At 43.5% G+C, this 15,121-nt stretch overlaps 1 protein-coding gene across 1 annotated transcript in view; it reads left to right on the top strand.

The window, feature by feature from the left end:
* Positions 1-15,121, top strand: part of Grip1 (glutamate receptor interacting protein 1) — a 361,954-nt gene that overhangs the window by 221,512 nt on the left and 125,321 nt on the right. Inside the window, exons 3-5 of the mRNA XM_051170528.1 lie at positions 3,681-3,816; positions 5,262-5,407; positions 12,353-12,460. Of these exons, the coding sequence (XP_051026485.1) occupies positions 3,681-3,816; positions 5,262-5,407; positions 12,353-12,460 (390 nt within the window). The remainder of the gene's footprint in view (positions 1-3,680; positions 3,817-5,261; positions 5,408-12,352; positions 12,461-15,121) is intronic.

Genomic DNA, 15,121 nt, shown 5'->3' on the forward strand with positions numbered 1-15,121 from the left:
ATGGTTTGAACAGAGCCTGTAGGTTAGCAGGAAGCAAGTTCCAGAGGCAGGTCCCTTCCTCTCCCAGACCTCCACTCCTTTTGGAAACACCCAGAACAACCCGAATCAGTTCCCTTGAGACTAAAGAAGGTTCTTGGCAGAGAACATCCTAGATCCTCATGATTCAGCACATTTTCTTGCTAGATTATTCTACCTTTGCTTCCGGGCTCTGCTTAATTTATATTACTTCTTTTGTCTGGGCTGCTGCTGCTCAGTTAATCTAATCAATACATTGAGCAGATTGGTCGGGAGGCAAAACTATGAAACAATTCTTGCATTTGGGAACACATACCTTTTGTTTACCTTGTTTACAGAATGATTCTCTCTGTCTGCCTCCCCACACACCCACACACACACACCGTGGCTTTTCCTCCTGGGTATCTTAAGGATAATGGCCTTAGCATTTTCCATCTTGGAGTTTCCTTGTTTGGCTCCTCACAAGCATCCAGTGTCTTGCTGAATTAATGACTGCACAAATTACTTAATTAACTGGGACATAAATGTTTTCTTTCTTGGTATTAAAACTAGCTCTTAGGAAAAGACTTAGAAGATTTGAAAATGAGAGGGTAATTGACTATTACCAGCTTTTAAAGTACCCAGATAAATGGGTTTATATTCCAAAGGAAAAATTAAATTAGAAGAATTAAGTTTTGCATGGTTTTTGAGATTCAGCCAGAAACCTTGGAAGGACTTGCTTCCCTGTAGAGACAAACCTCCATGTCTTCCTCCCGTAGGACTGAGCTCCAGGTAACAGTGTGCGTATCCTTGGAGACCCAGGTAGAAATAAGCTCCATTGAATTGAAACTTCTCACGTGGCAGGCATGACATGGCCCCTTATAAAATCCATGTCACCAGACATGCAGAAATCAACCTGATTTCTGACCAGGGAGCTTCATCTCTCTGACTAGCTCAACGTCCTGGTAGGAGCCATATGCAGGCTGGCGGGAGAAAGAAATCACCAGTCATTTTACCCAGTAGGGAACTTTGCAAACTACAATAATAACCAACATAGCAGTATCCCCATGGATGTAGTAATGGTGGGAATTTTATGAGCATAACCAACCACTGTCTGATTGGGCTTAAGGTCCCAATGCATGCTTAGACCTCAAAAATCTGGCCAAGAACCTAGAGCTCACAGGCCTCAGGGGTGAACCTACTGCCATTCTGCCAAAAGGACACAGTATCCACCTACCAGCTACATTTGTACTTCTATACCTATAGATTAGTGCAACCCCTAGACCAGAGAAGCTTCTTTGTGAAGTGGACAGTAGTTAGCAGTAGACAGCTGACACTGACTAAAGGTCAGAGTGACTGTGGAGCAATTAGTGGCATATTGAATATCAACATTATACATATAGAGACACACATACACAGGGGGGGAAGGAAGGAGGGAGGGAGGTAAGGAGAGACAGGAAAGGAGGGAGGGGGAGGAGAAGAGAAGAGGAGAGGAGAAAAGAGGAGATTGTAGCCTGAGAGACAGAAAGGTTAAAAGAGACATAACGCATAGAAGACCAGAATGAAACCGTGTCTGCTGGGACAAGGCAGGACTGCTTGCTACTCATAAACTCCCAACAGCTTCAGCTTCTGCACCAGATCAAGCCAGTCAACAATCCCATACAAGGAAGGGAAAGGCCCATGATCCCTCCTGAGGATCCTCAAACTGAGGAGCTATCAACAGTTGATCAGTTGTTTTCTGCTCAGGAGCAGCAAGTCAGTGTGTCCTCATGCTCCAGTGGCTGGTCCTGTGCCCTTGAGTAGTTGGACAACACAAAATGAACTCGGTGGGTTATTTAACAGGGGAAAAAAAGGAGGACATGATGTTGTGGGGAAGGAGGTGGTGATCAGGGAATAGGGGAGGGGAAGGGTGGGGCCGAGAAGAGTATGATCAGATTCCACTGTATAAAGTTCCTCCCAAGAATTAATATGTGTCTAACTGAGTGTTTAACTCTTTTTTTTCTTTTTCTATTTTCTTTTTATTAACTTATTCTTGTTACATCTCAATGTTTATCCCATCCCTTGTATCCTCCCATCCCTCCCCCCCCCATTTTCCCATTATTCCCCTCCCCTATGACTGTTCCTGAGGGGGATCACCTCCCCCTATATATTCTCATAGGGTATCAAGTCTCTTCTTGGCAACCTGCTGTCCTTCCTCTGAGTGGAGTGCCACCAGGTCTCCCCCTCCAGGGGACATGGTCAAATGTGAGGCACTAGAGTACGTGAGAAAGTCATATCACACTCTCCACTCAACTGTGGAGAATATTCTGACCATTGGCTAAATCTGAGAAGGGGTTTAAAGTTTACCTCCTGTATTGTCCTTGGCTGGTGCCTTAGTTTGAGCGGGACCCCTAGGCCCAGATCTGCCTTAGCCTCTACTTTAAGCAACAATATACAGTGCAGCCTTATAAGGCTGCCATGGAAAAGCAAACTCCTTGCTTGACATGCCGGAGCATTGTAGTCATAGGATCAGGCAATCCTGCTGGTTTTGACTGGGATAGCATCTACGTCACTGAGGAAATCAGCACCCTGTGCCTCATGTATTCATTCTCCAGATGATCTGTCCTGCACACTGGGCCACATAAGATATCATTTCTTCCCTTACCATTATTTGTTTAATATCGTGGTAGAATAATCTACCAACAAAAGTTTAAATATCTGTATGATGAACATTCATAGAGATTTTTGAAATTGTAATTAACTTATGTATAATAAAAGGAAAAAGGAGTAAAATTAATCTTTTAAAAACCTATGGTTTAATAAAAAAAAAAAAAAACAAAGTTATTCTTGTACTTTAATGTATTTTTGACGTTCTAGACATACATGGCCCCTAAAATTTATAATCTGACTCAGCAAATTGGAAAATCATGCCGTTTGGGAGATAACATTGCAGGAACCTCTAACACAGGGATTATCATAGTTAGCCTCCACCGAGTAAATATTGACCTTTTCATTTCTATTTCCTAGACGTATATTCTTAAAGTTATCCAGCCTCTATCCTGGCTAAGTGAAAGCTTTAGGGCAGTTACCCAGCCCCCTGCCTCCCCCACAAATCCTGATGACCACTGCCGCCTTGCTGTACTGTGACATACTCTTCAGGAAATGGTAGGACCTGTCACTTGAGGCCCGGTACTTTGATTTGTAAAGAGTGAACTAGTGTTGATAAAGCTTCCAGAATCTCCGGAGAACACTCTTGGAGCAGTTGGCTTCCTAAGCTGAGATGGCTGGTAAATAGCGAACTGGCTGCCATGTTTTATGTATTTGTATGATTATTTGAAGTTCTGTTTCTCCTTGCCTGACAACGTTCTGTTGTATTTCGAATCAAACAAAGTCTCCAGTGAGCGGCAGAAACCGCGGGGAGAATACTATCCTTGATGCCTGAGAGGATTGAGACTACTGTGAAGTCCAAGTGGACTAGCCTGCTGGTGCCGGTTTAATCACCTCTCCTAGAATGCCTTTCCTTTCCCCGCACCATCTGCACAGCCGGCATCATGAGACACTGCAATTTACAATGTAAACAGAGGTCTTTTCTCATAGAGCAAAAAGTGGGGGGAAACAAGGGGAATGGAGCCGTTAGCCACGCCCCCAACATCCCTGGTTTGTCTCTCGGTTAGGTTAATGGGCTGAACAACGGTTCTCTTTTACAGAGGAATTCAAGGGCTCCACCGTGGTGGAACTGATGAAGAAGGAAGGAACCACGCTTGGCCTGACGGTATCGGGAGGAATTGATAAAGATGGCAAGCCACGAGTGTCCAACCTGCGGCAGGGAGGCATTGCCGCCAGGTACCTGCCTCGTGGGGAATCGGGGTTGGTGGGGGAAAGGGTCGGGGAAGTAACCGCAGTATAGTTAGTTCAAAAAATTAGAGTTTATTAGAAAAGGTCACTGAGAAATAAAAGACTCCTGCCGTCTACCGGGCAGTACCTCCCCAACAGAAGCACAGAGGGCACACTCCATAAACTGCTTCAGGCCTGTACCAACAGCACCAGGGAGTTTCCTGTCACCTCAGGAACAGCCCAGCTCTCACGGGTTTAATTTTGGCAGGATTGCTTAAAGTGTCACTCTGCCCCTGGGGAAGTGACTATTAGATCTACTAAACGTGGAGCAGATGGCCCGCAAGACTTGAAATGGCGAACGAGGAAGAGAGCGAGGCACAGCTCTGAGTTTCAGGGGAAAGTACCTCCTTTTCTGCTAAGACTTTACTTTTCACCAGACTTAAAAGGTTTCCTAAGGGAATCCCAGAACAGGAAGCTCCACTTTGTCCGTGTGTCCAGTGGCATACATTTTCACTCCCACCGTTTTGGTCTCACTGCCTGCTCTTGGTTTGGAAGTCTGCTTAGTAAAGCCCAGAGCTGGGGGCAGGTGGGAGGATGGAGAAGTGTGTGTGTGTGTGTGTGTGTGTGTGTGTGTGTGTGTGTGTGTAAGACTGATGGTGAAATCCAGGGCTTTCTCTGTAATTTCTCCTTGCCCAATATTCTTTTTATCGGTCCTGTTCATTAATAGACAATGGTTCTTCCCCCCTTTTTAAAAAGCAAACAAGAAGAAATGAAAGGTGCTGACTAATTTCCTTTGCTTTGACTCTGGCCCCACTTCCAATAAAGACATTAAAAGCTATGAAATGTCCAAAAGGCAAACAGCAAAAGTAAGAGGGAGTAAGAAGGAAAGATTTGCAGTATCTAGGATCCGAGCCCATCCCTAGAGAAGCGACCATAGCAGGGCAAGCAACTAACATTTTTTTAAAGTTATTTTTTAATTATTTTATGATGTTTTAAAAATGAAGAAGGGGGCTGGAGGGATGGCTCAGAGGTTAAGAGCACTGACTGCTCTTCCAGAGGTCCTGAGTTCAATTCCCAGTACCCACATGGTGGCTCACAACCATCTATAATGAGATCTGGTGCTCTCTTCTGGCCTGCAGATGTACATGCAGGCAGAGCACTGTATACATAATAATAAATAATAAATCTTTTTCTTTTTCTTTTTCTTTTTTTTTAAATGAACAAGGTGAAACGTTTAAGGAGCAATCAGAGTATAGTAACACAGCAGGGTGAGCAGGCTAGTCCCACCGCATCTCACCATACTCAGCTACACTAATTCCCGTAGGTCTAGTCACAGCCTAGGTGGCAGGGTGTTTGCTATGTTGACGGGTTAAGCTAGATGAGTGACCGTGAAAAAGATGGTAGAAACAGCCCGTGGGAAGGACGCGTCCGCTGCAGTGACGTTGTTTTTGCAGAAGTGACCAGCTGGATGTGGGTGACTACATCAAAGCCGTGAATGGGATCAACCTGGCCAAATTCCGACACGATGAGATCATCAGCTTGCTGAAAAATGTTGGGGAGAGAGTGGTCCTGGAGGTGGAATACGAGCTTCCGCCGGTCTGTAAGTAATCAGAACCAGGGAGGGACGGCTGCCAGGCTACGGCCACCCCAGGCTCTTTTTATTCAGGCTATGGCCACCAGAGGCTCTTTTTCTCTTCGCCCTGTCAGTGTCATTGCGGCAGAGGGAGGGAGAATGAGCGCTTCGTATTTCGAGTTACTTGGGAAGGGAGACATGTGGTCTCTTCAGAGGGAACTGGAAGTGCAGTTAGTGATGAGCTTATCTAGGAACCATGCACTTAAAGTGCTCTGTGCAGATGCCCGCCGTCTAAGCCGTTTTAACAAACAATTACATAGTGTCAAAAGCCCATGCCTGAAGCACTGCCTAAACACTGTGCCTAGACTTAGGGAAAGTTTTACGTGCTTTATGTTGACTGTTCAGAGGATAAGCTCATAAACGAACATAAAAAAAAATGTCACATCCAATTATTATGAAGCAATGATAATAGTGACAAAGGCTGCAGACAGACTTCAAGCACTCACTAAATGCCTGGGATCCTAACCGGATCGGCATCCGTTTGTGTCACACTCATTTCAAGGCGTGGGGGGGGGGAGGCAAGTCAGAAAGGGACTTTAACATCACACAGACAGGCTGGAAGCCCAGCTTTGCTTTCACTTGCTCCGTGCCTTTGAGGAAGTTGCTTAAGCTCCATGCCTCGGTTTCCCCATCTGCACAACGCAGATCATTGCTTGCCACGAGAAGCGACTGAGTTAGCGTTTGTAAAACACTTAGAGAGATGGCTCAGCGCTTAAGAGCACTGTCTGCTCTTCCAAAGGTCCTGAGTTCAAGTCCCAGCAACCACATGGTGGTTCAATTCCCAGCAACCACATGGTGGACCATCTATAATGAGATCTGGTGCCCTCTTCTGGCCTGCAGGTGTACATGCAGGCAGAACACTGTACCTCACAATAAATAAATAGACTTTAAAACAAAAACAAAAACAAAAATGCTTAGAGCATCGCCTGGCTTTCTACAAGTTCTCAATAAATAATAGATCAGCCCATCAAAACTACAAGACAGATGTATGTGATCATTCTTCTTGATCCTGGAAGGTGTAAGGCAAGGCTTTCTCAAGTTAGTAGAGCACAAAGCATTTAAACCCAGCCTGTCTGCCTGCCAGGGCCATTTGCTCTGTCTTTCATGAGATATGGCTTCTGCTGTGTGTTATGGCTGCCTTACATTTAAGCTATGCCTTATGGTTTCCCACCTCCTCTAAGAAGCTGTCACCAGTGATGTGACCCTCTTGGCTCTTTCCTACCACTGGGAACTTAGATTGTACAGTTCTACATCAGTTAGTGAGTGGTCACAGCGTTCCAGCCATGACTATGTTCCAGGAGCCGGCCCATCAGTAGAAATGACACTCTGCAAGCATTAGGCAGTATTTAGCAAAACCCTGGATAACCATGTTATATCCTAAGAGACCGAGAAAGTAGGAGAGAAATAAATCAGAAATGATGGGTGGGGTTGGGGTAGGATTAGGATCAGACCACAGTGTTAAATATGGAAGTTAGGGACAGTCACTGAGAAGGTGACACGGGTCCAGAACTTGATGCGGCTCTGTGAATTTCCTATGGGAAAGCACAAGAGAGATAAAAGTCAGCAATAAGAGCCAAAGGCGAGACAATACCTGTGGTTGTTCTAGAAGCCGTGAGGCCAGTGTGGCTAGAGTGGGATGGTCAGGAAGAAAACTAGGAGACACAGTGAGAAGCATAAAGGGTGCTGTACTTCGAATGGGCCCGGAACGCTGGCTTCAGACAGAGGCAAACCGTGATCTCGCGCTTACAAACGCCTTCCAGGTGCTGGGCTGTAGGCAGAAGCAATGGGCAGGGATGAAGGCAGGGAGACAGACTGGGAGAATACTGAAGCGGTCCAGGTAAGAAGTGGTGGTGATGAAAGTGGAAAGCGGTCGGACTCTGTGTCTGTTTTCAATGGGGAGCCAATAGGGCTTCCCAATGAGTGTGAAGGCTGTGCGGAAGTAGACTTTTGAGCCTGAGGAACTGTAATGGCGCAGTTGCCATTAATGGAATAGGGCAAGGCTGGTGGGGAGAGCTGACTTGTTGGGAGAAGATTGTTTGGATGCTATAATTGAGATGTGTGTTTGCCCCGCACACAGAAAGGTTGGGGGAAAAGCCAACAACGTAGGCAAGCGATTTCAATGGAAATTTAGACAGATGGTAACACAGAGGGCATTTGAGACTCAGGGACCAGATTAAACATCCTGGGCACGTTAAGTTCTCCGAGCCTTGGGAAGCCTGCCTGTAAATGGCTACAGTCACTGCTGGGTGTGTGCTGTAGGACCTTAGTGGTATGATCACATACTTAGGCCACTGTTACATACTTGGCAAGTATTAGCCGTTATCCCCATCACCATTGTAAGAGCGCTGGGGTTTCTTTAACTTTATGAAAGTCAATTTGCCTTTGAGTCATTATCTCAAAGCACTGCCCAGGAGTTAAGGAAAGCAGCTCTACAGAGATGTGGCTCCCGTTTATGTGTTTGCCTTCCACTGGGTACGTGTATCAGAAAACGCATTCCCTTCCTAGAGGGACTCAGGATAGCATTCGGGGTAAGGCCCTAGAGATTTGTCCAGCGTCATGGGTGGTTCAGAGCTGGGGACCTGGAGGAGTATGGGAAGGGACGGTGCAGACCGAATAGGAAAGGGACAGTCTGGGCACAGGGTCCAGCAAGGGGATAATAGGACGCAGTGGCCTGTACAGGCTGGACTACTGATGGGATTTTTGGAGCACAAAGGAAAGGCAAAGTGGTCCAGGATAGAAATGCAACTGCCTTGAGGCATCAGGAACCAAATGATGAGGTCCCATGGAAGATGTACACGGTGAGAAATCCTTACAGGCTTCTACAACTGCATGGTCAGACCAGAGAATTTTGAGTCACTACTTTAGAAACTAAATGGAGAATAGATCCAAACCCATTTGCCTGAGGCTGTTATCATTTTGTCAAGAGAGATGATACTGTGGACTAGACAGCATCTGTAGAGTTAAAAAAAAAAAAAAGGAGAGAGTTGGTATCAGGCATGTTTAGGAGTTAAACCTATTGAGACTTGGTGCTAAAATAGATTTGTCTTCTGCGTGCAATAAAACTGACAGGGAAAGAGAAAATATGCTTTTAAACACCAACGTATTTTTCTTCATACAATTCAGCTAGAAGAGGCCTATACTCCCAGGATAATCTTTATCTATTCTTCTTATGTTTGGAAAGTTAATAACACCTGGTTGTTCAGAACGGTTGAAGGCATTAATAAGCCTTTCCAATACTTAGCTCAGAGCACTAAAACTAAACAGGTCGTTGCAGCTACCTGAAGCCCGCCCAAGCTAGCGCCTGCTTGTCTCCCAACACCAACAGCCATACAGCCAGATCACAGCTGTATGATTCTCAGAAAAAGATGGAGGAAGGATGTGTGTGTCCATGATCAGAGATAGAGAAAAGAAAAATAAGGTTCGACCTTGGGTGATCCATTTCTCTTTCCTGAGATTAATTTCTCTATGGAAATGAAGCACACGGTCCACCAGCGGTCCATACCTCATTTTAACTGGGAAATTCTGTAACTGCTTTCAGATCTACTTGGGAAAAATATGAGTAAAATGTATCCTATGTATTTATGCATTAAACATTTTATCCAGAAAGTGCCTTCTCACTCTCTGCTCATGAAACCCCAGTGGAATTTTAAAATGCTGAGTAATTCTTGGCTATTTTCAGTTGACACTTAACATCTTATTATCCACACAAATAATTAGAAAGAATGTAATTCGGAGACATTTTATTTACTTAAACAGCATTTCCACTTAAGCTTTCTCTATTTGATAATTAAAAGGAGAAATCTGTAAGATCTACTTAGCACCTGTTCAACCATCTGCTGAGCCTGACCAGCTGGCCAGCAAAAGGAATCTTTTCTTCAGATACATGTGTGAATACAGGTCACTGGGGGGCCATCTCTGTTCTGGCCCACCTGGGGTCCTTGTGGTGGGAGCAGCGAAGGATCAAAGGAAGAGGAGGAGGGGTCTTTGAAGATTTCCTCTGTGCAGTTCTTTCCGGGGTTGAGTCTATAGAAGCACCCCTTTATAAAGCCCTCCTTGTGGCAGAGGGAAAGAAGACAGGCCCAGCTACTTGAGCACATCCTTAGCCCATGATTGCATCCCCATAGTTTCATAGGGATAAAGCAAGACACGACAGAGGGACAAAGCAAGGGGACACAATAAAGTAGGAGACAGCTCAGCCCTTGTTCTCTGTAGAGGTAGTGAGGAGTGGGGCAGGGACGGAGTGTTTGGTTGACTTGGAGACTTCTCATCTACTGTAGTAAAACAGCTTTCCGGAAGCATGTGGATATTCACAAGTAGAAACAAGGAGCCACTTTACAACTAAGACACTGGGGAGACCATTTACCTAAGGCCCTTTTGGCTAATCCCCTTTATTACATCTCTGTGGAATAATGCGTAACATTAACACGGGCTGTACAAGAATACTAATACCAGGTACGAGATCAAAATCAGCAAGGCCTGGTAGTCTGAATAAAAGCTATAAAGATCCAATATGTTTTGTTAATTATATTAAAATGCCACCAACAATAACACTTAGCGGTGCAAACGTAGAAGGCAGCACGTGAACGGTCTGAGGCTGTGGGTGATCCCAGGGTCTTCATACAGACTATATCCGACTATAAGGATTTTGTGGTCAGCTATAGAAAGCCAAACCAAAATTAAAATTCCAGTGCTTTTACATTCCCAGAACAGACATCCAGCCAGCAAGCACAGGTGGCCCAGAGCTGGAATTTGGTTGTGTATAACTGAAAGATGATTTAATGATTAAATAAGATAATATTTGCAAAGCACTTCTCTGAGTTCTGGGCACACAGTGACTGCTCATCGGTTATTTCTCGCCGTGCTCTGTCTTCCTCACACATAAAATGAAGGTCATGGCATTCTACCAGTTTCTTCACATGGCTTGGTGGGATTGTGGAAATAAGAATCCGTTTAGTTCAAGCCCAGTTTTGTTCTTTATTTAATTAAAACTATCCCTCAATTCTTTCATCTGTTTGTACGTACAGTTCCTAGTAGATTAGGGTAAACCAGGATTCCCCTGATGGCCTGGAAAGAGCCTTCAGTTAAATCGGCCATATCGCAAGCATTTGTTTAGCTGTACAATTGTGCTGTCTGTCAGCAACGTCCAGGTTTTTTTTTTTTTTCTTCTTCTGTACTTTATGCCCCAGCCTGGCATTATGTAGATCAGCGTTGTGTCCCAGCCTGATTCTGTGAGTTTAAATGGGTTGCTTTTATAACTGCTCCCACAGGATCCTTCTGAGGCCTTCATGTTTTTATAATTAAGAATAACTTCACCTACTGCTTGATTTAAACACTAGCTAGTTGTACAAATGGCAAAAGGAGAGAAACCTCCGATGGTTCTTTAAAATTGTCTACCTGCGGACGCTCCTTGACACTGGGTGGAGCTGGGTCATGAGAACCTCATACTGAGTGGAAACTGTTGTGAAGTTAAGATGCTTCATAAACAGAAGCCAGGGAATACCTCAGCCTGACCCACCTGAAATGTATTCATACCACTTACCTTAGCCTAGGTTCGGGTAAAAGCATGTCACACCGGCTTATTTTATAATGAAGCGCCAAGTAGCTTGGGGCATTTGTTGGATACTGCATAGAACGTAAAGACAAAATATACTGGGAGTACGTTCCACAGCAAATTCAACACGTTGTAACTGAGCATCATTCGTCATGGGTTGCGTGCTGATAGTTCTATGTAAGAGTTATGTTAAGACCTAGTAACAGTGTAACATGTGTTGCTGGTATTGGCTGCAGACATCAGTATACATTTCTTGACGTAAGATCTCACTATGTTGCCCAGGCTTCCCTTTAACTCATTCTGTAGCCCAGGCTAGCCTTGAACTTGCAATTCTCCTGCCTCAGCCTCCCAAGTGCTGTGATTACAAGCATGTGCCACACCATTCCCAGCTTCCCTTGTAAAATGCTTTGAAGGATTGAAAGCTGTCACCTTTTGTGCAGCCTCTTCGTCCACAAAAAAAAAAAAAAAGAAAAAAAAAGAAAAGAAAAAAAAGAAAAAAAAAATCATTCCTGCACTCCTCATGTTAAAAATACTAATTTGTGGATATTTGTTCATGTAGCAATAGTATATTATACATTTGGAATCACTCACTGCCTCCCAAAAGCAGTTTCGCAGACGATCCTAGTGACTCTGCCTTTACATGACAGATACTCACATGTGTGGTATAATATAATTAGGGGCTGCGACTTGGCAGCACAGCGTTGTTTTGTGAAATGGGGGAGCAATAAGAGACAAACAACAGAAAACAAAGATAACGGGCAAATTTAAGCAGGTCTCCGTTTTCGCTTTCACCACATTTTGAATGCACTTAGGATGTCCTTAGCTTTCCATGTTTCCTTTTGGGCTGCTGGCATTTTTGTCAAACAGTTGTCTGCGTGTCAGAACATCTGTTTGCATCAGGCGATCTATTGATTGTGATCTAAGAAAAATGAGTTTGCTTCGTGTTCCAGCCTCAAAACTAAACATGGATGCAGAAATTATTTCAGACGCTTCGCAAAAGTCAAATTGCCTTTGTATTTCACAAAGGGAAATGTTTCTCTTCATCGAAACGTGCTTTGCTTGCTACGTAGAGTTTAAGCAATATAAACATCATCCCCCATCTAGAATGTGTCTATCCAGAAGGAAAAGAAATAGCTATGACTTTTTACTTCTACTTGGAACAATATGGGTCATTTATGTGGATAACTACTTATGGTATCTATATGTCATTACAAATCTTTTCTCAGAATTCATTGGAATTATTCAAAATTAACTACTTGCAGCATAACCCGCAAGCTTATTATGTCACATTGAAAAAAATTACACTAGAAATGTTATTACAAGCGTAGCCTTATGCTTTTCCATCTACTTCTCATACACAGCTGTGCAAGGATCGAATGTGATGTTCCGAACAGTGGAGGTCACTTTGCACAAAGAAGGCAACACCTTTGGTTTTGTCATACGAGGTAGGTGGGGGTTAAAAACACGGGGCCTTCAGATATTCTTAGAGAATTTCTCGACGAGATATTAGACGGCATCCTTACAAACTGAAACCCTCAGACGGTAAAATTATCTTTGAGCAAATAAGAGCATGGAAAGGAATGAAATGACCCCCCCCCCCAAATGATCAGCAATAACACAGAGCAAGAAGCCACTTGGGTAGCGCTGGTCAGTTAGTTCCTGGTGGTCTTTCTGACTTAGCACTAGCTTTCATCCTTTCTCCTTGTTTCTGGTCTGTATTGCTGAATCAAAACTGTTTTTTTTTTAATTTTTTTATTAATTTATTCTTGTTACATCTCAATGGTTATCCCATCCCTTGTATCCTCCCATTCTTCCCTCCCTCCCATTTTCCCCTTACTCCCCTCCCCTATGACTGTCCCTGAGGGGGATTTCCTCCTCCTGTATATGCTCATAGGGTATCGAGTCTCTTCTTGGTAGCCTGATATCCTTCCTCGGAGTGCCACCAGGCCTCCCCCTCCAGGGGACGTGGTCAAATATGGGGCACCAGAGTTCGTGTGAAAGTCAGACCCCACTCTCCACTCAACTGTTGATTGGTATGGCTTGCTTTGAACAACTTTGTTTAAATTACTTTCTTCTGGAATACATGTTATTATTGCAGCTTCCTAAAGACAGACCAAAGACCACCTAACCCTTGGGGTACCCAAGCATGTCAGCTCAACCTATCTCATTATGGGATGCCATTGATACTAAGGCGTTCAAGTGGCTCCGTTCATTATGAACTATGACTGTGGGGTTTTATGGTTTCGTTTTTCTTATTAGTGATTTTACCCCTGAGTGACTATTGCAACATTAGCAGTTCTTAATCCATAGTGTGATAATGTAATTCAATAATTATGTATGCATCAGTAAATTTTAACATTACATGTTTTGGGGGATTTTTTTTTTCTGTTGTTATTGTTGTTACCTATACCATTTTATACTTTACAAGAGTAAACCTTCTGTCCAAATGATTGACAAAATATGAATAAATATTAACTGTCATCTTAATAAATAGATGTGCATCAAACACTAAAACAGTTGTATTTGTTTGGACAAGCTTTTTCTTTTAACTGAGCTCTGAACCCTCGACTCTAGTCTGGAGCAGCCATTTAGCAAACCATTCAATGAAACATTTACTAGACACACATCTGCATGTCAGTATAGCAGGGAGTGTGAGGGCATCATAAAGCAATGACCCTGCCTCAAGGAATTAAGATCAATAAATTTAAGACACAAGTTGATAGCGTCCACCAAGTGAATAAAACAGAAGGCAAACTGAAAGTTCGGCTCAGCAGTTATGATATTTTTCTAGTTATGAATTTGTTTTGGCCAAAACCTATTTTTAAGAGTCACAATAGGCCCCAATGCCAGGTTACTAAACACAGCCATTATTAAACTTCTTTTAAAAATAACAGGATACAGTAAACAAACAAACAAACAAACAAAACAACCCTTCCCTACAAGGTATTTAGGCTGAAAGATGAGGTAGACAACTTATCGTTGGCAGTTTAACCATAAGGGAAGTGCTTTTGAAATGCATGTAAAGAAATCTAATTGTTGGAAAACAGCAGCAAAGATTACTTCTGCTGTACACATTCATTGCTAATTACTATAAGATTAATTAATAACAACTCAAGCTGCTAATAAAAGACAGTCTATCATTACAAAATAAAGTGAACAAAAGCAACTGAATTCCACATCTAACTCAAGGCAAAGGAGGTGGAGGAGGAGGAAGAAGAGGAGGAGGAAGAGGAAGAAGGAGTAGGAAATATTCAGCCTTAGATAAAGGAGCTCATAGGTCTAGAATCTAGAATCACCTTTTTTAGCTATGGGGGAAAGGCTGTTTGAAAAAAGCATGCATAAGGGCTGGAGAGATGGCTCAGCGGTTGGGAGCACTGACTGTTCTTCCAGAGGACCCGGGTTCAATTCCCAGCACCCACATGGCAGCTCACAACTGTTTGTAACTCCAAAATCTGATACCCATAAACATACAATGCACATAAAATAAAAATAAATAAATTTAAAAAAAAAAAAAAGAAAGAAAAAAGCATGCATATGTGTCTCTGTGTTAATAGTCTAGTCTGTATAACGAAGACCTATGTATGACTTGATTGCCATCAACTGACTATTAGGAAGAATGCTGTAAACTCTATCTTGTCCAGGTGTGGAGTGGACTGCCACAGCCTTAGTGAGTGGTCCATCACTGGTGGCCACAGCACAGGCTGGGGAGCACAGGTGAAGGAAGTTGTACAAACTGCTCCTGGATCAAAAAGGAAATTTCCAACTTAAACTCCCCATTAAAGTTCTACAAACACCTCTGCAGAAGTTTTCCTTATGCAAAGTTTGAATTCCCATTTGCAATCAGTATGGCAAACTCTGCCAGAGCGTCCCCCAATATTTTGAGCACTATGTTTTTGATAGTGGCCATTTATAAGCCATTTTATTTTTGTTCTAGGCAGGATCATACTCTAGCCCAGGCAAGCCTGGAATGTACTACATGGCCCATAGGTCAGGCTGACTTCATACTTATGAGGGCTTGTCCTGCCTCAGCTTCTCAAGCGTTGGAGTCACAAGTGTTACCACCACTGCTTCTCTCTCTCTCTCTCTCTCTCTCTCTCTCTCTCTCTCTCTCTCTCTCTCTCTCTCTCTCT

Source organism: Acomys russatus, chromosome 28 (genome assembly GCF_903995435.1).
Source record: "Acomys russatus chromosome 28, mAcoRus1.1, whole genome shotgun sequence".
NCBI classification, from domain to species: Eukaryota; Metazoa; Chordata; class Mammalia; order Rodentia; family Muridae; genus Acomys; species Acomys russatus.